The following is a 24,939-nucleotide window of genomic DNA, read 5'->3' as shown; positions in this document are numbered from 1 at the left end:
TCATTTCTTGTCTCAGCTAGGCTTAGATGGGTGGTTTGGGGTTAAGAAAAAGGAAAAGCTGAGGAGGAGTAGGTAAAAATTTTCTGCGTGAGGTGAGGAGGAAGTATTTGGGTTTTCATAAAGGACATTTTAGAAGAGTTGTGGGTTTTTTTGTTTGTCTTTTGGGTTTTTCGGGGGCTTTTGTTCTGTATTGTTTTTTAGCCAAGGTGAACCGAAGTCAGAGGAGGGAAGAAATTCTACTAGGGATTAATGCAGAATTTTCTAGCCGGGATAAACAAGGTTCTGTGGCTCATGGTGAAGCCTTTTTCCCCCCTAGAGTTGGGAAGATGCTCTAACCTGCTGGTTCATCTCGCTAAGGGAAAGGGGGCGGAGGTGGGGGTGCGGTACACTAAAAGCTTTCAGCTACTCCCCCAAAATGGCCTCCTAGTAACTAGCCTCACCCCCCCCTTTCCCAACCGTCTCGTACCACGTGACTCCACCACCACCACTACCACCACCACCTCCTCCTCCTTCTCGACCCTCATACCAGACCCCGGGTATCATTCCAGGTCTATTGCAGGCCCGCCTAGTGTGGGGCTCACGGGCCAATCATCGGAAGCGAGGGGCGGGGCAGGGCGGTGGTGGGCCAATGGAGGCGGGGAAAGGGGCGGAGTTCGGGGGAGGGGAGTAACAGGTTGGAGAGGTAAGCGAGGGGGTTGGAGGGAGGAAGAAGGGGGAGGGCGGCGGATCCGCGCGTGCCATCCTGCAGCCCAGCCCAACCCGAGTGGGAGCGCTCAGCCTGACGATAGGAGCCAAGCCGGGCCCGGCCAGGAGTGAGTGACCAGGGCCGAGCCCAGAAGCGGGCAGCTCCGGGAATCTGATCCCATCCCCGTGGGGGACACTCAGGTGCGGAGGAAGGCAGGTGGGGGAGGGCTGGGCAAGGGCAGGAGCAGGTGCGCTGGCGATATTATTCTCTGGGGCTAGGATTCCGAGCTGGAACCGGGGCAAAAGCAATTAACTGGAGGGCTTTTCCTGACAAGATTTCTCCTGCGCGAAGTGACCGGGGCAGGGCCTTGGGCAGGTGCCAGGTGAGGGCGCCGGAGGGGAAGGATATGCCTCGGGCATGGAGCAGTCTTTTAGTACTAGATTTCTCTTGCCTGTGGGAGCAGGTGGAGAATCTCTGGGGCTTAAAACGAGGACTGGAAGTTAGGAAAGTGGAGAGGAGCTGAAGACAGCTTCGTCTCGCTGCAGTCCTGCTCCCATCCTTCAGGCAGAACTGGCCACTGCCTTTCCCCTGGACGTGGCTGCTGGTTCTTCCTTCTTTCCGGTGCGAAGACTCGAGCATTTCCCCTTCTCCCGGCCACTCAGAAATATATACCATCTACACAGCTGCAAATAAGGGACCCTGAGACATCAAACAAGGCAGTGATCACCTCTTTATCACTTGTCCCCGTCTGGGGGTAAAACCTTTTGAGTTTCTGTTCAAGTTTCCTCATCTGTAAAATAAGGATGGTTGGATTAGACGGTCTCTATGAGCTCTTCCAGCTGAAAATTCAGTGATTCTGTGATTCCTTCTGCCAGAAAGGATGTCGTCAAGGTCACTGGTGGAACAGGAACACAACTTAGGGTCCTGTTGAGGGATGAGGGGGAGGGGGAATCGATATCTTGTCATCCACCACCATACTAAAGTCTCTGGTCTTGCCGCTTTCTAATCTTATTCTCTCTTTACTCTCTTACTCGTAGTCTGTCCGAGGTGGATGCCTCAACTTTGTTTTCCAGCCAAGTACACCATGAGAGGAGCCTAGATAATTACAGATCATAGAATTAGTTCTAGAAGGGACATTTGAGATCATCTGCTCCAGGGATTCTTAACATAGGGTCTGGGAATTTAAAAAGAAAACCATAACTGTATTTTGATATTAGTTGATTTTCTTTGTAATTCTATGTATTTTTTCCCTCTGCATTAAAAAACATTTTTTCTAAGAAGCAGTCCATAGGCTTCACTAGATGGCCAAAAAACCAGAGATGACCCAAAAAAAGGTTAAAAAACCACTGATCCCATCCAATCCTTTCCTTTTACAGATGATGAAACTGAGACCCACAGAGGTAAATTGACTTTCTCAGAGCCACATTGGTAGTATAGCAGAACCAGAATTTGACTCTAGATCCAGGGTTGTTCCTTTTGGGGGAGTTTTCCCTAGGGAAAGGTGTCAGGGTGAGCACCTATTAGATGGCCTCTGAGGTCTCTGGAGTTATGATCTTATGACAGAATTTGGGGATTTTTTCCCCTTCCTTACTGTCCTCTTTGTTTCTGGATTCATCTGCTGGGTAAAGCCCTTGGTATTAGGGGACCAACTGCCTATTCAGGGATTTGTAGGTAGTATTTAGAATCCCCTGTTTTCTGAGATCCCTGGCCCCAGGCATCAGAACGTATCAAACTGTGCTTCATGGCTGGGTAGATTATACACCGATAGAGCTGAAAAACATTTGGGAATTTTATAATCATAAACTGTGAGGATAAGAGAAACCAAGTCTTCTAAGTCTGATGTATCTTCACTGAGCTGCTGAATGAAGAGTCCCAAGTTTAGCTTTAACGGAGTTATAAGCAAGAAAACACAGATCTGGCTTCAGCTTCGTCTCTTTGATGCCTTGCCTCAGGAAAGTTGCTTTAATTTGAAAGTAATTAGGAACCGCTATTTTGGAGTCAAGCTGCCAACACTCCTGCCTCTTCTATTTCACTACGGAGCTGGTGATGTCCGTGGCCTAGAGAATTACCTGGCAGATTAGAGTCATTAACCCAGGTCAGATAGTTTTAGTTTATGCCTTCCTTCTCTGTGTTTTTCTGGCCTGTACTTCCTTACAACATCCTTAACTTTATGGAGGTATCGTGGTCTGGAGGGAAAAAAAATAACTCAAGATAACCCAGATTCTGAGTCAGGTGACTCGACTTTGAGTCTAGTCTCTGCTACTCAGTATCTGTATGATCTTGGGCAAATCATTTTGTGTTCCAAGGCCTTGGATTCGTCATCTTTAAAATAAGAATGATTGGACCAGATGGAACTTTCAACTGGAAGAGCCCTTCTAGATCTTCTAGTGCAAGGGTAACCTTCGGCCTAGAGGGCCACATGTGGCCTTGAGGCTGCACTTTCCCCACCCTAGTTCTAGCTGCTAGTGACTAGGCGACCTCTAAGAGCTCTTCCAGCTGAAAAGTCAGTGATTCTGTGATTACTTCTGCCAGAAGGAATATTGTCCAGGTCACTGGTGGAGTAGGAAGGCAACTTTGGGCCTCATTAAGGGATAGGCAGAAAGGGGGCAATATCTCGTCTTCCACTATCGCACTAAATTCACTGGTCTTGCCCCTTTGCAGCTTTATTCTCTCTATTTCCTGTGTTATTTGTGGGCTGGACAGAGATGTTGCCCAGGGTCTTTGCCCCTTTACTCTGTCCATTGTATGGACTTTCTCTGTTTTTGCTTTCCTAGCTGCCTATGTATTCCCCATGTCCCTCCCCCTTTATCTTGTTTTCCAAACCAGTCCATCAAGTTTGCAGGGGCCCAGTTCCTCATTGTGGTGGTGTTTGTTTTTTTTTTTTTCCTTCTTACCGGGTGCCCAAGCAATTCTAGCCTGGCTCTCCAATTTCAGCGTTTTCTCATCGGACTGTCATGGGCCACTCACATTTTATGAAGTTTTGGCACTTGGCCTACATGTGGGGAATCTTCATGTCCCCGTGGCTTCTCATGTCCTGAGGGTGAGCAAAAAGGTCAGAATCACATAATTATCATTCTTTGACATCTAAGTCTCTCTCTCCGTAAGGGCCCAGAACCTGCTCCCTGTGGGCCCTAGCTTCACCTCTAACTCCCATGTAAACCAGGCCTTCCTGCCAAGAGTCCAGAGACATTGTCACTCCCTGGGTGCTGGCCTTGGGCTGGGGTGAAGGAACTGGGGCAGGGCAAGCTAATGAGTAACTATAGAAGAGGCATTCTAAAGCAGCTTTCATTATTCTCCTTCCTTGTAAGCAGGAATGGCAGAGGTGAGATTGACTTTTAGACTTGTCCCTGGAGAGAATGTAGCTGGTGAGGAGAGACCTTTTCTCTTCGTAAAGTCTAGGCAAGGGAAGGTCTTAAGGGTAGGATCTGGGATAGGGAAGCTTCTGGACTCCATGTCGTGGGTCGCTGCTGCCCTGTTTACCTGGTGCTAGGGGATTGCGCAAGGCCCCAGAGTCTGCCCTAGTCTCTAGTGACTCCTCCCTCATGTCTGTGTAACTGTAGGCGTGTAGGTTTCGGGTTTTCCACCTTGAATCATTTAAAGCCCTTCTTTCTGACCTGCTCTGAACTATCCCTCCAACCCTTCCGTCCACTTACCGATACTCAGATGGCAACATGCCATGAGATGGGATGGTTGAAATAGAGGGGATGGGCTTGTTATTAACCTTCCAGCAGGTTAAGTGGTCTTGGGTAAGATGCTGACCACCCTTTCTTGCCCAGTCCAAGAATGGTGACTGACCTGAATCTGGACGATCAGTAGCTGCCTCTGTAATGCAAAGCAGCCTTATTAAGTCAAGTGATTTTTGAGGCCTAGAAGCATAGGCATAGTTTGCTTCAACTAGATCCTAAAACATGAATGAGAGAGACAAGGAGACAGACTAAGCTTGGAAATGACCATTTCATCGTGACATGTTCAAAACCCTCCCCAAACCCTCCCTTCTTTCTAACTTTCCTATTACTGTTGAGGGTGCCACCCCGGCTGACAGCCTAGCTCTCATCTTCAGCTCTTCACTCTTACTCACCCTAGATATATCCAGTCTGTTGCCAAGTACTCTCTGTTCTGCCTTTGGGACATCTCTTGTAGACATCCCCTTCTCTTCTCTGACAGTGCCACTGCCCTGATGCCAGCCCTCATCACTTCATACATGCACAGTTACAGTAGCCTTCTGATTGCTCTCTCTGCCTCAAGTCTACTCCGGTCTGCCCTCCACTCAGCTGCCAAAGTGATCTTCCTAAAATGCAGAGTTGATCATGTCACCACCTCCATGTTCGATAAACTCTAGTAGGTCTCTGTTACCTCCAGGATCAAATTTAAAATCTTGTTTGGTTTTCAAAGCCCTATACAACTAGTCCCCTCTTACCTTTCAGGTCTTCTTACACCTTACACTATTTCCTTCCACTTACTCTCTGATCTGGCAACATCTTGCTGTTCTCTGAACATGACCCTTCATTTCTGACTCTGCCTTTTCACTGGCTCTCATCGCATGCTTAGAATGCTCTTACCTCCTCCTCCTAGCTTCCTTCAAGCCATGGCTCACATCCTACCTTCTGCAGTACACCTTTCCCATCCCTCTCATTGCTAATGCTTTCCATATCTTTTATGGACATTTATTGTTGTTGAGTCATTTCAATTATATCTGACTCTTCGTGACCCCAATTGGGGTTTCCTTGGCAAAGATACTACAGTGGTTTGCCATTTCCTTCAGTAAGTCATTTTACAGATGAGGAAACTGAGGCAAACAGGGTTAAGCGACTTGCCTAGGGTCACACAGCTAGAGATTGTGAGAGGCTGGATTTGAACTCAGTTTTTCTTGACTTCAGGCCCAGTACTCTTATCTACTGTGCCTCCTAGCTGCCCTTATTTATATACATAGTTATTTGCATGTTGTCTCCTCTATTAGGGCATAAACTCCTTTAGGTCAAGAGCTATGTTTTTGCCTTCCTTTGTATTCCCAGCAAGTCACATAAACAGTAAGCACTTAATAAATGTTTCTTAACTTTACTTGACTTGAAAGTTACTGTGAGTGGTACCTCAGGGTTTCTCTTGGTTACTTACTTCAACCTGGCCTTGGGATCCCCAGAAGGACAGACTATTGTCTCTTCTCTGCTCAATCCCCAGGTGTGTGTGTGTGTGTGGTCAAGATGAGATTTTGGTGCAGTGATGGTACTCAGGTTTGGCGAGCTGAATTAATAAATTGAGGTATTCAGTTTGATCACCTTTGTTTTTCTTTCAAATTTTACCCCTTCATTTTCTCTCAGCTTTTTATCTTGTCCCACTGCTCATTCCCAGTATAGGAGAGGATAAAAGCAATGCCATGTATTTCTCAGTTTCCTACGTGGCCCCTGGGAAAAGAAGACCCTCACACTAAGTTTAGCATCTCTAATCATTAAATCATCACACACACACACACACACACACACACACACACACACACACACACACACACACACACATACGTGCATGTGCATGCAGAGACATTGTTCTTTGGTTGGCTAATCCAAGTAATTAGATTGGTTAGTAATGGGATAAATAAATGGCATTCTCTAGTTTTACCTTCAGTTTGAGTTTGCCCGTCAAACCCAAGCTTGTTAGACTAGCTAGCAGAAATGTAAGGAGACTCCCATTCTGCCATTTTGGGGATGGTAGTTATTCCTACCTTCACTCCTCCTCTCTGGAGCTGAACTCCCCCCTCACTTTCTCTGACCGAGCTTTGACCCCTCCCTATTCTGAAGGCTCTTGACATGAGTGTGGTAGGGGGTAGTGCCAAGTCTCCCAGAGCCGAGTTCCAAGGTAGGAATGTTTAATGGGTGCTTGTTTTTGCATTTGGGTCTGGCATATTAGTGCCTCTCCCCCAGCTTGGTCCTGGTCCATGGCAGAGATTAACATAGGAGCTGGACAAGCTGGATTTCTTTGTATGCCTAGAAGAGAACCTCCCTTCCTTCTCCCCCTCCCTCAGGCTCCCTATGCCAGCACATACCAGGAATGTTCCTCTTACTGCGTCTTACTTAAAGCAAAGAAGGAATCTCTCTCAGTCCCAGGGAGTGGAAAAGAGACATGTTAATTCTGAACCAGGAGTTGTTTGCCTGCTATTGGCCTCAACATTATAGTCTCTCTTGTACTGGGGTTATTGTATATAACGTGACATGTTTGTGTATGTTGTGTCTTTCCCATTGGCTCTTGGAAGGACTTCCTTGGAGAAGCAGCATTGGTGTGTCTCAAGTCTGCAGAGACTGCCGTTCTGGTCCTGCTTCGGAAACTTGCTTGTTATGTGACCACAGGCTGGTCACCTACTTTCTAAACCTTCGTTTGTAAAATGGAGGTGCTATTTCCTTTAGTGCCTCTCTCATAGGCTTGTCACGAGTGTGTATAGAGTACTTTGTAAAACTTGAAAGTGCTCTTTAAAATGTTAGCTCTTATTAGTACGGTTCTTTATACATTATATGTTCAATAAGTAGATGTTGATTGAATGAATTCTTCTATAAATGAAGATAGTGCTGGGAGATTAATAGCCAGGGATGCCAAACAAGGGGCTGGACCGGCTCTCAGGGAAGAGGGCCTTCATCTAAGATTAGAATACTTTGGGAAAGAGGGAATCCATAAAACTCTCTAACATACCAAGTGAGACGCAAGTTTTTACTGCTTTTCCTTTTCTGATTCAGTGGCTAGACCAGAAGTGGATAGGTGGTATACTTCCCTTAGGAGAGAGGAATAGAGACTGGACCCGTGATTTCGTTGGTGAAGGGAACTTTCCTGTAACATCCAGTCTTAGAGAGTTGTTTGGAGGTTGAGTGACTTTGTGTAGCCAAAATGTGTTCTGATACATGTGACGCTTCACCCTAAGGCTTCTTGCTTTTTCTGTTCATTACACCATACTCAGTTATTGGAGGAAGATGAGACTTTAAAGCTAAAGTAACTCAGATTGGGTGGGGCTCCATTTTCATTCTGCTGGCTTTGGCATAGGGATACGAACTGGGTGATTTTTTTTTCCTTTCTCTCTTCCACAGGATCCCCTCATGTACATGGAGCGGGCAACAGCCGTAGCAGAGCCCCGGGTGCCAGTGGACCATGGTGTGCAAATCCGATTCATCACAGAGTCAGCTGATAGCCCACAGGCAGCTCCTTTCCGCCGGGGTGGCCATCGCCCAGCCAGGGACTCTAGAGCTAGTTCTTATGGTGTAGCGGTGCGGGTGCAGGGCATTGCTGGGCAGCCCTTTGTGGTGCTCAACAGTGGGGATAAGGGGGGTGATTCTTTTGGGGTACAGATCAAAGGCAGTGGCAGTAGAGGAGCCCCTGATCCACTGAGCTCCGACTCAGAACTTCCCGAGAATCCATACGGCTCACCTCGGAGGTTTGTCGGTTCCCATTCCCAGGGCAGCACCTCTGATGAGGAGGCTGGGATTGAGCAAAAGAGCAAGCTTCAGCGCTCCCACTCCCATGCCTCCCTGTTGGATTCTGCTCCTGGGGGCCCAGCTGTCTTGACCAGTAGCCTTTTAGAATTAAGCCCTCCACATGGTCCACCTGGGAACTCCATTGACACAGCACCCCTCTCCTCGGTGGATTCACTCATTAGCAAGTTTGACAGCCAAGGGTCCCAAACAAGGGGTCGTACTGGCTACCGTACACGACTGTACCCAGAACATCGCAAACGGAGTCAGAGCTTAGATAGCCGCCCACCTCGAGATACTGCAGAGGAACGGGACCGAGTACCGGAACGGGACAGGGAATGGGAACGAGACCGGGAGCGGGACCGGGACTTCAGCAACTCCTCCTCCTCCAATTCGAAGCAGACCAATATGATGAGTGGTCTAAATCAGGTCCAGGCCCCATTAAATGTCATCAGCCGATCTCGACAGACCCAGGAATGGGTGTTGCAGAGCTTTGAGGAGCCACGGGGGAGGGCACGGGACCCTACCCTAATGCAGGTGAGGTTCCCCAGCCTATTACCACCCAACCCATAGCCTCTCTCAGGCTCCTGCCATTAAGCCAGAATATTATGAGTAACCTTCTCTAAAGTTGTTAGGAACAGTGATTCTCAGTTTCTGGTCCTTAAAACTTGTGTACTACCATAGGTCCTTCTGGAAACATAGAAAACATTCCAGTTTCTCCGTTTTCCCTGACTCCTACTCCACCTATACCCCTGACTCCTTCCTTCTGACCCCCATCCACGCTCCATTACTGAGAACATTCTTTTGTGTGTGTGTGTATTCCACAATGTTTATTTTATTTTCCTGGTTTTGACTCATTTTGCTCTCTCTGACTTTTAGTTTGTGCCCTCTGAATCACTATACTCTCAATGCCCTGACCCTCCTCGACTAGCTTCCAGTCGTTCTCCTGAGTCAGACCCATTCTCTTGCTTATCATCTCTCCATCACTCCAACCTTCTCCTTAGGGTTCAAAGTCCCAGCTTCTCACCCAAACTCTATGAGCCCCTTCAATAGTACAGGTTCTAGAAACAAAAGGAATCAACCAGTCAACAAGTATTTATTACGAACACAGTAAGTGCCAGGCACTGGGGATGCTGTTATAAATATGAGACAATCCCTGCTACTGAGAGCATTCTGAGCGAGCCTTTAGAAGACAGAGCAGTCTGTCCACAGTAGAGAATTGAGATGTTTTACCCGTCACTAAATAGTTTACTTTGGGTTAGGAAATAACATAGCAGGCAGGCATAGCTTGTCCAGACATTCCTGTTCAAGCTCTTCCTCAAATTCCCAGTAGCAATCCCTCATTGATCTACCTCCAAGCTGGCTTGTCTGCTTTCCATCCCTGTTTGGCAGGGCCCTTGCCCTCCTCATCTCTGTCACTGCCACCTCATAGCTGTCCTAGCCTAACTTGTATCTCTTCTTCCATAACTTCTCTGTCTTGCTCTGTTTGGTCCTATACAGTTCAAGTCAACCCCAGACCTTTTGAGGGACCAGCAGGAGGCCACAACCCCTGGCAGTGCTGAACATGCTAAAGCTACCATCTATAATATCCTCCGAGAGGGGTAAGTAGGTTTGAGACTGGTAGAAGGTTACCAAAGGGACAGTGGAGATGAGTCCTGGGGGCAGATGAGAGGGAGGCAGTCTCTCTCTCCCTCCCTCTCTCTCTCTCTCTCTCTCCTCCTCTCACCCACTCCTTCCCTCTCTCTGCCTCTCTCTTTCTCTCCTTCTCTCTCCCTCTCTCTCCTCCTCTCACTCCTTCCCTCTCTCTGCCTTTCTCTCTCCTTCTCTCTCTCTCCCTCTCTCCTCCTCTCCCTTTCTCTCTCTCTCTCTCTCTCTCTCTCTCTCTCTCTCTCTCTCTCTCTCTCTCTCTCTCTCTCTCTCCCTCTCCCCCTTTCCCCTCTTCCTCCCCCTTCTCTTCTCCATCTCCCCCTCTCCCTCCCTGTCTCTTCTTCCCTCCCTCTCCCTCTGTCATGCTCTTTCTATTTCTCTCTGTCTTTCCCTTTCCCTTCTCCTCTCCCTCTCCCTTCCTCCCTCCCTCTTCCCTTCTTATGCTCTTTCTCTCTCTTCCCCTCCCCTCTCTCTCCCTCCCTCTCCCTCTCTCATGTTCTTTCTCTTTCTCTCCTTCTCCCTCTCCTCTCTCCCTCTCCCCCCTTTCTCTCTTTCTCTCTCTCCCTCTCTCTCCTTCTTTCTCCCTCTCTCCCTCTCCCCCCTTCTCCCCGCCTCCACTATTTGTTTCCACTCATTTTTGGTCTTTACCACTCCTTCCTTTCAGCCCTTTACTTTGTATCTTCCTCTCCTACAGGAGTTCAGAAAGTGAAACATCTGTGAAGAGGAAGGTTAGCCTGGTGTTGGAACAGACGCAGGCCCTAGCAGTGAGTGGATACCTTGGGGTAAAGTGCCATGGGGTTTGAAGCCAACTAGGGAGCCACACTCAGGGTTATCTGTCCTCCCTGCCCCTAGCAGGTAACCCCTCCCAATGTCTCACAAGCCATGGCAGTACATCGTGGGCTGGTTCAGAAGGTGGATGAACTGCAGCAAAAGCTGGATGAGGAGGTGAAGGTGAGTAACCAGGCCACGAATGGTAATAGCTCACATTCATATAGTGCTGTGCTGGCTTTGAGGTTTGCAAAGTGCTTTGCAGTGTGTCCTGTTTCATTTGCTCCTTATAACAAGGTAGTTACTGTTATTATCCCCTGCAAGGTAGGGTGTTATCCTGAGAGAAATCTGCTGTTAGGACCCCCATTTTACAGTTGAGGAATCTGAGGCAGACAGGGAAAGCGATTTACCCAGGATCCCACAGTTAGTAAGTGTTTGGTTGAGGTTTCAAACTCAGGTCTTCCTGACTCCCTGTCCAGTGCTTTGTGCACTATGGTGCCACCTAGCTCCACTGGAGAGAAATGATTTGGGAAGGGGAGAAGGAAAGAAAAATGATTGAAGCCTAGAAAGTGGTATTCTCTGAATAGCGGAAGGGAGCTCTTAGGTCATCAGAGGCAGAAGAGGAGAAAGGGTTTAAATCCCAGCAAGTCACTAGTCCTTTGAAATGCTAACAAGCCAAGGAAAGAGGAAAGAATCATGGCAGCTGATCCTATTTCCACCCCATCTCCCTGGAGGGTCCCCCACTGTCCCCTGTCCTCTCTTCCTCTTCCAGAAACGGCAGAAGCTGGAGCTCTCTCACGAGCCATCCCGGATGGCGCTGGAGCGGCAGCTGGAGGAGAAGGTGGAGGAGTGTCTGCAACTGCAGGAGAAACTGGAAAGGAAGAAGGCAGAGCTGCAGCGCAGCACCCAAGAGTGAGTAGGCCCTGGGGATGGTGTGAGGGTGGCTGGGGCTTCAAGCCAGGGGACGGCAGCTCTGCCTTGCCTGATGCCCGAGGAGCCAGCCAGTGGAGACTGGCTCCTTCAGAGGCTTGAAGACCCAGGGATCTTCTAGAAGTGGGACTGAAGTTTAATGTTGCCCCATCTGCCTGCCTTTGCTGCTAGGCTCCAGGACATGAAACTTCTGCTGGATCAGGGTGAGAGGTTACGGCACGGGCTTGAGGACCAGCTGAGAGGGATGCAAGAGAGGCTGAAGCAGGGACAGAACCCTGAGGCTGCAAAGGAAGCCCTGTTGAAGGTAGAACGGATAAGAGATGGCTCCCTAGCACCTATCTCCAGGGCTGCTCCAAACAGGGTTCACCCGGATATTTCTTTTCCTCTTTGACACTCGGGAGGAGGGACTGGGATCTAGAGAGTACCTAGGGCTTGGCTCCAGGCAGAGACCAGGCCTCCAAAAGGTTGGTGCCACTTTCTCTGCAAGCCTCAGAGGGGAAGGGACTTGGAGAATGGTTCTTAACCTCTATTTCCTCTTACACTAACTAAAGAGTGATGTGGAAATGGTGAAACTCAGTCCTTGGCCCCTTGTCTGATTCCTCTCAGGACCTGCTAGAGACCAGGGAGTTACTAGAGGAAGTACTGGAGGGGAAACAGAGGCAGGAGGAGCAGCTTCGGCAGCGGGAGCGGGAACTGACAGCTCTGAAGGGGGTGCTGAAAGAGGAGGTGTCCTCTCGGGACCAGGAGGTGGAACGTGTCCGGCAGCAGTACCAACAGGACATGGAGCAGCTTCGCCGGAGCATGAAGGATGTCTCCCAAGTAAGTGGGTTGGTTGGAGGGAGAAAGGGGTTTTTGGATTTTGGTATTCAGAGTCATAGTATCCCATACGGAGAACTCTAGAAGAGAAAGGAGCCAGGAGAGAAGCTCAGGTGTCACTCGAGTCCATGGCCTTGTCACTTATGAATAAATCAAACAAAATTAAATAATCCTAAAGAATGAGTGGGTCAAAGAAAAAAGTCATAGAAACAGTCAATAATTTAAAAAAAATTTTAGTAATTTATTTTGATTTATCAACAATCACTTCCGTACGCTTTTGAGTTTAAAATTTTTCTCCCTTTTCCTCCCCACCACCCTTCCCAAGATGGTGCACAATCTGATATAGGCTATGCATATACATTCCTATTAAACATATTTTCACATTAGTGATGTTGTAAGTAAAAATTAGAACCAATAGGAGGAACCACCAGAAAGAGGAAACAAAACTCAACAGAAGAGAAAAAAAATAGCAATTCAACTTCCATAGTTCTTTCTTTGGATGTGGATAGCATTTTCCATCACGAGGCCTTTGGAGATGTGTTAGCGCCTTGTATTGCTGGGAAGGGTTAAGTTTATCAATATTAGTCATCGTACAACGTAGCTGTTATTGTGTACAATGTTCTCTTGGTAATGCTCGCTTCACTCAGCATCAGACCATACAAGTCTTTCCAGGTTTTTCTGAAGTCAGCGTGAAACAGTCAATAATTTTATTAAAGAGAATGACAGCAGTGAGACATATCAAAATTTATGGCATTCAGCCAAAGCAGTACTTAGGGGAAAATTTATATCTCTAAATGCTTACATCAGTAAAATAGAGAAAGAGCAGAGAAAGGGTGTGCAACTAAAAAAAAATAGAAAAAGAAAAAAATAAAAATCCCCAATTAAACACTGAATTGGAAATCCTGAAAATCAAAGGGGAGATAAATAAAATTGAAAGTAAGAAAACCACTGAAATAACAACTAAAACTAGGAGCTAGTTTTATGAGGGAAAAAGAGACAATAAAATAGATAAACCATTGGTTAAATTTGATTTTTTTAAAAAATCGACACTATTGATTGGTCTGTTATTGCCAAGCATACATCATGGATGCTTGGCAATAAAGGAAGAGAGGTGATGTGACCCAGCCCTTGTTTTCCCCAACCTTCCAACCTAATGAGGGACACATGTGGCAGGCACTTTCATGAGATTGATAATTGGGGGAAGCTTCCTGGAGAAGCCAAGTTTTAAACAGGATTTGGAAGGAACGGGGCATAGCTTGATGGAGAGGACATTGTTTTGAAGGCCTGGTGCTGTAGCAGAGAGGGGCGGTATGGGAAGGACTTAGATGCCGTCCCACCTGCCTCCATCCCCCAACGTAGCTGCCTTGGGATTCAGACTTATTGTCCTCTGTTTATATCTTCTACCAGGATCAGGCCACTCTGGAGGTGGAAAGGCAGAAAGTGTCAGCCCGAATTCGGGGCCTAGAGAGGGAACTCAGAGAGAGCGCTGAGGAGACTGGCCACTGGCAAGGCATGTTCCAGAAGAACAAAGAAGAGCTTCGTGGGACCAAGCAAGAGTGAGTTATACCCCTGGCTGCAACTTGCCTGATTGTCATTTCCTACCTGAGTTCCAGAAATAAAATCCCCATTGTCTCTTTCCTGTCCAGGGGACTTGGTGGCCCCAGGTTCCATGGGAAGGCTTTTGGGATGCTTATAGAAAGGAGAGGGAGCCTTTGTCTCTCCCAGGTAGGAGGGCCAAGGCACCTCCACTTCCACTCTATTTCCTCCGTCTGAGTGCAGGTTGTTACAGCTTCGGCTAGAGAAGGAGGACGTGGAGGAAGAACTCAGAGAGCAAATTGGGGCTCTGCAGAAGGACCTAGAGCAGGCCCGAGCCAGTGCTAAGGACAACCGTCAGGTCGAGAGCCTCAAGAAGGTATCAGACAGGCACGGGAGCATGAGAGAGCAGAGATATGTCCCAGGGGGATAAGTCCCTAGGATGTCTACTCACTGTGGCAACTAACCAGCCTCGGGCCTTCACTACCGTGTGGGGTGCAGGCTCTTCTCCGTCTGTCCCTATCTAATCTCTCCAACCTTCTTTTTTCCATTGCATGAAAATTCATGCACGCATTGTGCATGAGTCCTTGAATCCAACTGAACTAGTCTTTTTACTGTCTGTCACCTTTTTTTTTTGTCCAGCCCTATGATTTTATTCATGTAGGGACTATTAATTCAGATCTGTGATTCACAGAATTGCCCAAGATGCTAAGATTTTAAGTGACTTACCCAGCATCAGACATCTAGTGCGTGTTGGCGGCAGGATCTGAACCCCCGTCTCCAATGTCAGAAGCTTCCTGACTCTAAGCCATCTCCAGCCACTTCACTAAGCTCTCATGTCAGTTACGTGTCCTATGCAAATTCTTCCTGCCCAGCATCCTCTCCGTCCTATTTTCCATCTAGCCAATTCTGCCCCTCTCCCAAGACCAAGCCTGAGTGTCACCCCTTCCATGAAGCCTTCCCCAGGAGTTTTTTCATTCTTTGAAATGGAACTTACAGATGATATTATTCTACTCAGCATATGATAATCTGTAGCCATTTATTACCAGATTATTAGAGAACTGGAATCTGTGCTGTCTTTTCTATCCCCTGTGGTGTTTAGCACAGTGCAGGCCACATCAACCAATCAACAGATATTTGTCAAGTTCTGGTAACTATGCTAGATGTTCTGGAGGCAGTGACAAAACAGAAACATTCCCTGTTTTCAGGGAGTTTATATTCTATTAGTGGAGACATAGTCACCAGATAAATACTTGTTGGTTAATTGACAGTAACAGGGAATTTGGTATTGTAGCAGTAGCCAGGGGCCATGTTTCTCTGGTCTTTTAAGTATCTACCTAGGTGGATTACAAAACTCTCTTTTGTTAGCACAGTGGGACAGCCTCGAGACTCCTGGCCCTCAGAGAACTGGGGTATGTGAATCAGGGAGCTTTCCTGGCCCCTGCTCCTCAACATCTCCTACCCTTCTCCCCCCAGGAACTGCAGCTGGCACAGGAAGAACTGCAGGACCTGCGAGATCATCGAAGTCAGGAAGCTGCTGGGAGGAATCGGGCTCGGGAACTGGAACAGGAGCTGGCAGCCCTCAGAGAAGAAGCTGAGCGGGGAAAGGGGGCCAAGCAGCAGCAGCTGCAGCTGCAAAAGACCCTGCAGCAGCTTCAACAGGACTATGAAGAGACTGCTAAGGCAAGCGGAGTGGAAGGGAGGCTATAGGAGAGAGGCCATGGGATCTGGAAGACCCAACAAGTCAGGAGGAGAGTCACATGCTTATGGGCATATGTTTCTGAGACCCTGGGGTTCTTGGGAACGTGGTTTAGCCAGCCAGGGTGGATCGGAAGGCTCCGGCCTCAGTGTCTCTTTGGGTTGGGTTGGGGCAGAGTCTGAGCTCTGAGCTGCCTCCATACCTCCCCAGGCCAAAGCAGCAGCTGAAGCAGAGGCAGCCGTGATGGGGCAGCGGCGGGTAGCGGTGGAGTTGACACTGCGTGAAACCCAAGAGGAAAATGATGAATTCCGACGGCGGATCTTGGGCCTGGAGCAGCAGCTGAAGGAGGCCCGGAGCTTGGCCGAGGGGGGGGAAGCTGTTGAGTCGAGGCTTCGGGACAAGGTGCAGCGGCTGGAGGTCAGTCAGTGCTGCTCAACCATCGGCATTTCCCCCTGCCCCTTCTATCCTTGAGCCTTGAGCCTCAATTCTCCTCAATTATTAGATAACTCTGTTTACGGCCTCCTTATGGCATGTCAGATTTTTCTCCCTCAAAAGCTTCTATTTCTGCTTTGATTTTGTTATCTGTGCTTTAATGTCTATGTTCCAGTGTCTAAACCATTACTGTTTGCCTCAGTTTACCTCTTTTCCCATCTTGGACTTAACTTGTTCTGTTCCTCAACTTCCTTCCTGGTCCTTGCAGGCCTGATTCCATTGAGTACCTGCATCACACATCTTCCATCCTCTTACCTTCAGACGAATTAAGACCCAAGCATTGCTCCTGCCCCACCAATCCTATTTCCTTGCTCACCTTAGCCTCATCTCCCCTCCCTGCAGGCAGAGAGACAGCGACTCGAGAAAGCCCTGAGTACGTCTCAGGAAGAGGAGGAATCGCTGGCGGTGGCCAAGCGGCTGCTGGAGGGGCGGCTGGAGGAGGCACAACGAAGTTTGGCACGTTTGGAGCAGGAGCAGCAGACGTTAAACCAAGCCCTGGAAGAGGAAGGGAAGCAACGGGAAATGCTGCGGCGGAACAAGGCTGAGCTGGAAGAGCAAAAACGGTTGTTGGACAAGACCGTAGAGAAACTGAACAAGGAGGTGAGGGGTCGAGGACAGTCCAAATGATTGGAGTCCTTGCCTAGCCCATCAACACATTCATTCCTCGGGCAAGATCAGGGTGTTCGGGTATTTGGAGGCCCCTGGCTTCCATCCATCTCTTTGGGTGACACTTTATTCTATTCCTCACTCCCCTGAGTTTAGTCAGGAAATGTCCTGAGCAAAACCATAAGGTAGGGCTTTCTTACCCCTCCTCTTATTTGGGGTGTGGGGTGGTATCCTATGGTCTTTTACCTCAGGGCTTTTATAAAAGGTGTTGGCTAATAAGAGGTGATAAGTCTTAATGTATTATCTTAGGCAGGGGTATTTATTATGAAAAATATTAAACACCCAAATAAATGAATCTCTAATGGCAGATTTGCCCGCTGTTAAGGAACACATTTTTGTGGAGGAGAGTTTCCTTGGTTATCCTTCAAATTAAAGTATTCTTTTTATCGGGTCCCTTTTGACCACTCTGGCAAATGGGAGTGAAGGCCTGGTTGATGGGGCTTTGGGGCACAGTTCTGGATACAGAGGTTATACTGGGATGCCATGGTGGTAGAGAGGCCTCTAGGGAGAGTTTTAGAAATCAAGTCCCTACGGAGGCCATTAGGATATTTGTTAAGGAAGGTAGTACCCCAACTTGTGTTCTTTTTTCACCTTTCAGTTGGAGAAAATTGGAGAAGAGTCACAGAGAGCCCTAGGGCAGCTCCAAGCCCAACTGGAAGAATACAAAGAGAAGGCACGTCGAGATGTAGCAGGTGCCCAGCGCCAGGCCAAGGAATGGGCCACTGAGGCGGAGAAGGCAGCCGGAGGGCTGGGCCAACTGCAGGATGAGGTAGTCATGAGGGGATGGGGCAATGAAGAGGCTGAGGATTTGTCTTTTACCTGGAAGCGTTGAGTTAATTCCCAAGGATGTAAGGTTTAGCCTTCCCTTCTCTTCTGACAGCAATTACTGTAGTCATCGTATGTCTGGCTGGGTTTGGAGATTGCTTCTAAATGCCCCTTCCCTCTCTTCCTTCAGGCCCAGCGACTGCGCCAGGCCCTGCAAACGTTGCAGGCTGAGCGAGATACAGCACTGCTAGACAAGGACCTGCTAACCCAGAGACTACAGGGGCTGGAGCAGGAGACTGAAAGCAAAAAACGTTCCCAGGATGACAAGGCCCGGCAACTCAAGAACCTAGAGGTGAGCCATACTGCAGGATTCCATGATGACACATTCAACCTCAAATCCCAGTGCTTCTTTGTAATAACAACAACAACACGTTTATACGGTGTTATGTTAAGGTTTACTAAGTGTTTTCTTCACAACAATCAGAATTAGAGTTAGTACATTTTTATTAAGCACCTACTATGTGCCAGGCATTGGGGATACAAAGAAAGGCATAAGACAGTCCCTGCCCTCAAGGAGCTCACAGTCTAACCGATCACTACAGCCCTGTGAGGTAGGCAGTACAATATTATTTCCATTTTATGGTGAGTCACTGTGGCTTAGTTGTTAATAGAGCTGGCCTTGGACCTGTAAGACCTGGGTTTAAGTCATCCTTCTGACCTATTTGCTCAATGACTGGACCTCTCAGTGCTCCAGACAACTGTCTTAATACTATAAGTAACAAAAGTGTTCCTGATCTGCTTTGGGAGAGAGACTGTCCTTATGAGGGAGTTCCCTACACCAGTGAAATCATGGGTCCAGAATAGAACAAAAACAAAACAAAAAAAGTGGATAAGGGAATAGAGATTCAGAGAGGCTCCAGTGCTCACTCATGGTTATATAGTTGCCAACCGGTCACGCCAGCCTTCAAATCCAGGCCTTCCTACTAAGTTCAGTGGTCATTTTGCCATGCTTGACCCAAGATATCTGAGGCTTCCTTCCATGAATTCCTCTCTGTCATCCTTGTGACTCAGTTTCTATTTCCCACCATGCCTGACTATTTGGAGCTTTCTTTTCTTTTTTCTTTTTTTTTGGTTTTATTTTGGCAAGGCAATTGGGGTTAAGTGACTTGCCCAGGGTCACACAGCTAGTATGTGTCAAGTGTCTGGTCTGAGACCCGATTTGAACTCAGGTCCTCCTGACTCCAGGGCCAGTACTCTATTCACCGCACCACCTAGCTGCCCCTGGAGCTTTCCTGTTACCACATTTTCACTTGTGAAACCAGACTTGCCCTTGGCTTAACCAGTTTAACTGTTGTCTTGACCTTGGGGGCTTGTCTTCCTTTTGTATCCTGAGGAATGAACAGAACTCTTTCTCTCCCTTTCCTGTGACCACTTACCTGGCCAGCAGAGGGCACTGTCCCCATGGTACCTGCTGGCAACCATAAGTAGAGTCTGAGAGAAGGAGGCTTTGGTCCTGGGCTGCAGAAAGAGCCTTGGCGAATGTCAGGGAGGGCCTAAACAGTGTCCCACTCAGGCAGGGGGTTAACCCATCTTCTCCCTATTAGGAGAAGGTCTCACGCCTGGAGGCAGAGCTAGATGAAGAAAGAAACACGGTGGAGCTGCTGACCGATCGAGTGAACCGTGGGCGGGACCAGGTGATAGGTTGCTGCCTCTCTCCCATTTTCCTTTCTCTGGTCCTAAAGTATTGGGCCAAGTTTGCTAATCCTCAAAGCCCCTTCCCCTTTGATTTGTTGGCCATGGATGCTTTAGGGACCCAACTGTCCACTGGTATCAGTGCTATTCACTCTCCAGGAGAGGGTGATGTTCCTCTTTGGGATATGAGGCTGATTGGGTGGGGTGGGAAGAGAGTCTGGCTGGGTCTCAGCTTAGACGCATGACTCTTCCCTTCTTGATAGTTTTTCAATCACTTGAGGTTTTTCTAGTCTAGATTTCTTTTGGGAGATTCCTGCCCCTCATGACCCCAAGGTCACAGCAGAAATACAAGGTCCTGGGGGTGGTCCCATGACTATGAAAAAGCCCCCTATCACCAATGGAGTTCCATCCCTTGGGTATCCTTGTTCTCTGTCCATCCCATGTGGAATCTTTCCAAACGCAAATCCAGATTGACCAGCTGAGAGGAGAGCTACTACAGGAGAGATCCAGTCGGCAAGACCTGGAGTGTGATAAGATCTCTCTGGAGAGACAGGTGAGAGGCTTGTGGCAAGGAGAGGAAGGACAAGTGCTGACGGCCTGTGCTGGGTGGCAGACACTGGGGGTAATCGGAAGCAAGAGAACCACCCAGTTTTCTGAAGCACTTCTAAGGTCTTACATAGCACTGTCCTTATGGATAGTCCCGGGATTGAGTTCAGTGGCTGAGGGGCAGCAGGAAAGACGTCCTGATAGAAGGTTTGGTCTCTTCCTCAGAACAAGGATCTGAAGAGCCGACTGGCCAGCTCAGAGGGTTTCCAGAAGCCCAACGCCAGCCTCTCTCAGCTCGAGTCCCAGAATCAGGAGCTGCAGGAGCAACTTCAGGCTGAAGAGAGGTGAGCGGATAGAACAGCTGCTCCTGAGTGGCCTCTGCAGTCTGTTGTGGACTGCCAGCCAGAAAGTTGGGAGGCGGCTGGGTGGCCCAGTGGATAAAGCACCAGACCTGGAGTCAGCGAGCCCTGAGTTTGAATATTGCCTCTAACACTTATTAGCTGGTGTTGTGACCCTGGGTAAATTCACTTAATTCTCTGAGTCTCGGTTCCTTTATCTGTGGAGATGTGGGGTTAGTTTCAGTGGCTTCTAAAATCCCATCCATTTCTAAAGCTATGATATCTAATGCCCCTTAGGCAAGAGGGATATAGATTCTTGCCATCCTACACTTTTCTGATCCTATGGCTGTGTTTTCTCTGGCTAGTGTTAGCTCCCATGACCAAGTGAAGCTATTACAGGAAGACAGAATAGGGGTGGAAGGGTGCACCACGTCGTTCTCTTACTGGTGGTAGCTGTGAGCAGTCCCTACCTATCCCTTAGGGAGAAGACCCTCCTGCAGACAACAAACCGAAAACTGGAAAGGAGGGTTAAAGAACTTTCCATCCAGATTGATGACGAAAGACAGCATGTAAATGACCAGAAGGATCAGGTATGGACACGGGATGTAGACAAGGTCAAACGTGTATGTAAAACACAAGAGGGTCTTTCCAGGAGTGGTCGTTGTCCCTTCTAGCAGCATGTTCTCCCAATTTTTCCAGGCCTATCTTATTCTGTGTATTATGAATGCACCCATGTGTCAATGTGTGTGTGTGTGTTTATGGGTGGTGGCCCATAGAGTATGAGCTAAACCACCAGTAGCACATGGAGTATGAGCTATGAACAGTGGCAATTTTCCATCCTGACCTCAGTCAGGATCAGTTGGAGAAGGAGGAGGAATCCACTTCAGGGTGACAGATTGTCTTCTAATCCATGGGCTCTCCCTAGCTGAGCCTGCGGGTGAAGGCCCTGAAGCGACAGGTGGATGAGGCAGAAGAGGAAATTGAACGGCTGGATGGTTTGAGGAAGAAGGCTCAACGTGAGCTGGAAGAGCAGCATGAGGTCAATGAGCAGCTTCAGGCTCGGGTGAAGGCCCTGGAAAAGGATTCCCGGTAGGTTGCATAGGGGTGGGGAGGGAGAGATGGTGGAGGAGAAGGTGAGGCTGTGATCAGCACCTGGATTCTTGCTGGCCTTGTAAGGAAGAGCACCCTTAGGTGCTCTATTAGAGAACTTAGGTCTTGGTTGACTTGTATGCATGATAGGTCTGCAATGCTCCCTGGTTGGATCCCAGTAATATGATCATCTCTAGTATCTAGGTGGCACAAGTAGATAGAGCATCTGGACCTGGGCTTAGGAAAACTGAGGTCAGCCCCTGCCTCAGACACTTATTAGCTGTGTGTCCCAAAGCAAGTCACTTAACCTCTGTCTGCCTTAATTTTCACAGCTATAAAATGGGGATAATAATAGCACTCACCTCCTGGGGTTGTTGTAAGAATCATATTTGTAAAGTGCTTGGCAAACCTTGAAGTGCCATATACATTAGCTGTTATTATGATGATCTTACCTGAGGTGAGAGGAGATTTTAAAAGCAAGGTCTTTTCAATTCAACAAGCATTTATTAAGTGCCAAATGTACAAAATACTTTGCTAGGTACTAGGGATATAGAAAGAAAAAAAATTAGGGAAAATGGTCTTTTTTCCCAAGGAGATTACGTTCTAGTTGTTGGCTGGGCCAGATTAGGCAAAAGAATTGGGTTTTGACTGCAATCAAATATGCATCAGTTCTCCTCACTATTGGTGTGCGCTCTCTCTCGCTCCCTCTCTCTCTCTCTCCCTCTGTCTCCTCAGGCGTAAGGCTACCAGATCAGCAGCTGAGGCATCCCTCAAACATGATGGCCTGAGTTCAGATGAGGAATTTGACAGTGTCTATGACCCCTCGTCCATTGCATCACTGCTCACTGAGAGCAACCTCCAGACCAGTTCGTGCTAGCCAGTGGTCAGCAAGGAATCTATTGGCCAAGTTGCAGAAGGTCCTTCCCTCCAGCCCTAGGCTCCCTTTCCCCTAGTCCACCAAATGACCCTGCTAGAGGTTGCATTTGGATGGTGTTAAGGGGAATTCCTGAGCATGGGCCAGAGCAGGGCTGTGGAATGGACTTTCTGTCCCCTCCTCTCCATGTGAATACAGAGTTTGAGTGGGAGTGGGTAGGTGGCAGGGGAGAAGAATTAAGAGATTTAAACCTCTAGAGCTTGTATTTTTTCAGCATCTTTATCCTAAGGCTCAGGGACATTCCCGATGTGATCCCTTTACCCATCCTTTTCCTGATTGGGTAAGGAGGCTTGGGAGAAAGGAGACATCATGGGCTGTGGACGCGCTGGCGTGGTCCTGCCTGCTTTTCTTTGCACAATCCTGGGAGCCACTAGGGTACCCCCGTACCTCTAGACCTTCCATTTGACCTTTACCTGCTTTGAGCCAGCAGCTCCAAGGGAGCATTTCTCCTTTTCCCAAGAGTCAACCTTCTTACCTTCTTCTCTGTGCCTTAGCTAGGTGAGGAAATGAGGTGGTTCTCTAAACACAACCTCCTCATATAGCCATCAGGTTCCCCTCTTGGTCCTCATGCTCATCCTTACTCCCCAGGTAGCTGGTTAAGAAGGTAAAACAAGGCAAGCTGTCTTTGGTTCCTGGTGAAAGGAGAGCTGAAAAGGGCCTGTGCTAGGGTAACATGGTGTTGTGGGAAGGACTTCTTATGTTTGTGGGCTTCCCCTGGTGGCTACGTGGTTATGATTTGGTTGGGGCCAGGGAGCTCTGCCAGCTGTCTAAATACATTTAAAGATTCACAGATCAAAGGGCCTCTTCAGGTCTAATGGTTCTCCTGCAGCCTTCCCACAGATCTATTCCTGGCTTCAACAGGGAATCCAAAGATCCCTCATTTTCTCAGGAGGCTGGTCCTTAATGCTAGCTCCTCTGCCTCAAGCTGGGAATTCTGACTTGGAATGGAATGGGAGGAGGAAATGAAGACCTCCATCCTGCCTTTGGCTTTTTAGGACAGACCCAGCCCCCATGAATCATCTCCAGGAGCCTGGGGGAGGGAAGCATGACTACACTCACCAATGACTTGTAACTTTGTGATTTCTGTACCACTGTTCCTTGGGCAAATCAGATATCTCTCTTTCCCTCCAATTTTTTTCTTCCTTGACTTTATTTTAAATTAAATACATATCTTTATATTGTGAACCTTGTTACGCCCTCGTCTTCCCTGTGTGGTTGTTTTCCTTTGAAGTAAGACCCTTTTAACTGCTGGAGTTCACAGCACTACGTGATGGGGCAGGGGAGGGGAGGGGGCTGAGCAGCACAAGCTGGGGCCTGAGAGAAACCCAGGGGTCCTGGCATTACAACCTATCTCATTCTCCACTAAATTCAAGGGAAGTGCAAAAGGCATGGAGGTTGTGGAGTCTGTTAGGGGCAGAGGGGCTTTGAAGGGGTGGAAGGAATGACTGGGCAGATATAGAACTGGTTCTCTTATTCCCTGGGGCTATCAGGACAAGGAGAAAGGGAACTCCCCAACATCCATCTCTCAGGTGCAAGGGTCCCCACCCATTCTTAACTCGGCATAGGGCCCAATCCCTGCCTGGGGTAGCCTGGAGTGGTGGGGGCAGAGTTTCTGCCAATCCTGTTCAAGTGTCTGCTTTGAAAGGGGAAGCCGCCCCAAAGCCTATCCTATCTCCAGGCATGGGTTTATCTCTAGTGCCTGTTCACCTCTGCACTACCTTCCAGGGTACCTGATGGATTTGAGTTTTAGCAGCACAAGGGTGTGACAACAGCAAACTTGCCAAACATGTGCCTGGGGCCACCCACAATCCTTCCAATGCCACACTCATGGCTCATTTGGAGAAAGAACACTAACTTCCTGTCACCCAGGGTGGTAGTCACCTGCCTAGAATAGTAGAGTGCCTGAGCTAGGCACTAGAACCTCTGGGTCTCATGCCAAAGCTTCACTCTCTTGTCTTCTCTTCCTTTGAGATGTTTAAGTAGAAGAAAGGGGCTTTTGCTCACCTGTCTTGGCAATTTCTTCTTGCCTGTTCATATTTCTTGAGCCATTGTTGGAAAATTGCTATCAACATGAAAACGGTGATATGCTTGCCTACATTCCTTTGCTATTACTTGTTTACATAGTCATAAAAGGACATTGGTAGACTAGAGTCCATCCAGAAGCATGCAACCAACTGGATGAGAACACTGAGAAGCCATGAATACAAAGATTATTTGAAGGAAAGGGGCTGTTTTGCCTAGAAAACAAGACTTAGGGAGGAGCCTGAAAATAGCTAATAATAACAGCTAACACCTAGTGCTTTACGGTCTGCAAAGTGTTTTACATATATTATCTCATTTGATCCTCAACAACCTGGTGAGATAGGTGCTATTTTCCTCATTTTTACAGATGAGAAAACAGAGATTAAGTGATTTGCCTACAGTCACACAGCTTAGTTACGTGTGGCTGGATTCAAACTCGGGTTTTCTTGACTCCAAATCCAGCACTAACATCTATTCCACCAAGCTGCCTTTGAATGATATTGCTTATCTTCAAATAGTGAAAGGAATGTCATGTGCAAGGGAGGCTAGATTTATTCTAGTTGGCTCCAAAGGGCAGAATCCAGCAATGCACGGAAGTTGCAGAAGCAGATAAGGAAAAGGAAAAACTACAAGTTAGTGTTCTCCCAAAGTGGAATAAGCTGGCACTGAAATGGCTGGTGATCCCCATCACTGAAACCCTTCAAGTGGAGCATTGACCTTTTGTTGAGGGAATTCTTAGCCTGTTCCAGTTTGGACTAGATAACCTGTGAGATTCTTTCCAACGGGGAGATTCTACGATTTTGCGAAGCATACAAGATGGCTCCCTGGGATCAAGTTACAAGACTAATGAGGGAGGGCAAGCCCATCCAGTTCCT

General features: G+C 48.1%; 1 protein-coding gene across 1 annotated transcript; it reads left to right on the top strand.

The window, feature by feature from the left end:
- Window positions 1-687: 687 nt before the first annotated feature.
- Window positions 688-23,227, top strand: CGN (cingulin). Its single transcript, XM_078154858.1, has 21 exons — window positions 688-885; window positions 7,747-8,664; window positions 9,628-9,728; window positions 10,469-10,538; window positions 10,630-10,725; window positions 11,315-11,454; window positions 11,644-11,776; window positions 12,079-12,291; window positions 13,696-13,844; window positions 14,068-14,200; window positions 15,298-15,513; window positions 15,731-15,937; window positions 16,355-16,612; window positions 17,277-17,447; window positions 17,634-17,795; window positions 19,048-19,137; window positions 19,605-19,688; window positions 19,907-20,025; window positions 20,501-20,609; window positions 20,945-21,108; window positions 21,844-23,227. Exons 2-21 carry the CDS (start codon window positions 7,756-7,758, stop codon window positions 21,983-21,985), a joined length of 3,666 nt encoding a protein of 1,221 aa, XP_078010984.1. The 5' UTR covers window positions 688-885; window positions 7,747-7,755; the 3' UTR covers window positions 21,986-23,227.
- Window positions 23,228-24,939: the final 1,712 nt, after the last annotated feature.

The sequence above is a fragment of the Phascolarctos cinereus genome, unplaced genomic scaffold (genome assembly GCF_003287225.1).
Source record: "Phascolarctos cinereus isolate Bilbo 61053 unplaced genomic scaffold, phaCin_HiC Scaffold_5;HRSCAF=322, whole genome shotgun sequence".
Taxonomy (NCBI): Eukaryota; Metazoa; Chordata; class Mammalia; order Diprotodontia; family Phascolarctidae; genus Phascolarctos; species Phascolarctos cinereus.
The sequence above is the reverse complement of the archived record's forward strand: the minus strand, read 5'-3'. Positions and strand labels throughout refer to the sequence as shown.

Coding starts and splice junctions, on each gene's coding strand:
- CGN (XM_078154858.1), top strand. CDS start 7,756: ATGTACATGGAGCGGGCAACAGCCGTAGCAGAGCCCCGGGTGCCAGTG. Junction 11,455..11,643: donor CTGCAGCGCAGCACCCAAGA/GTGAGTAGGCCC, acceptor CTTTGCTGCTAG/GCTCCAGGACATGAAACTTC. Junction 20,610..20,944: donor TAAATGACCAGAAGGATCAG/GTATGGACACGG, acceptor GGCTCTCCCTAG/CTGAGCCTGCGGGTGAAGGC.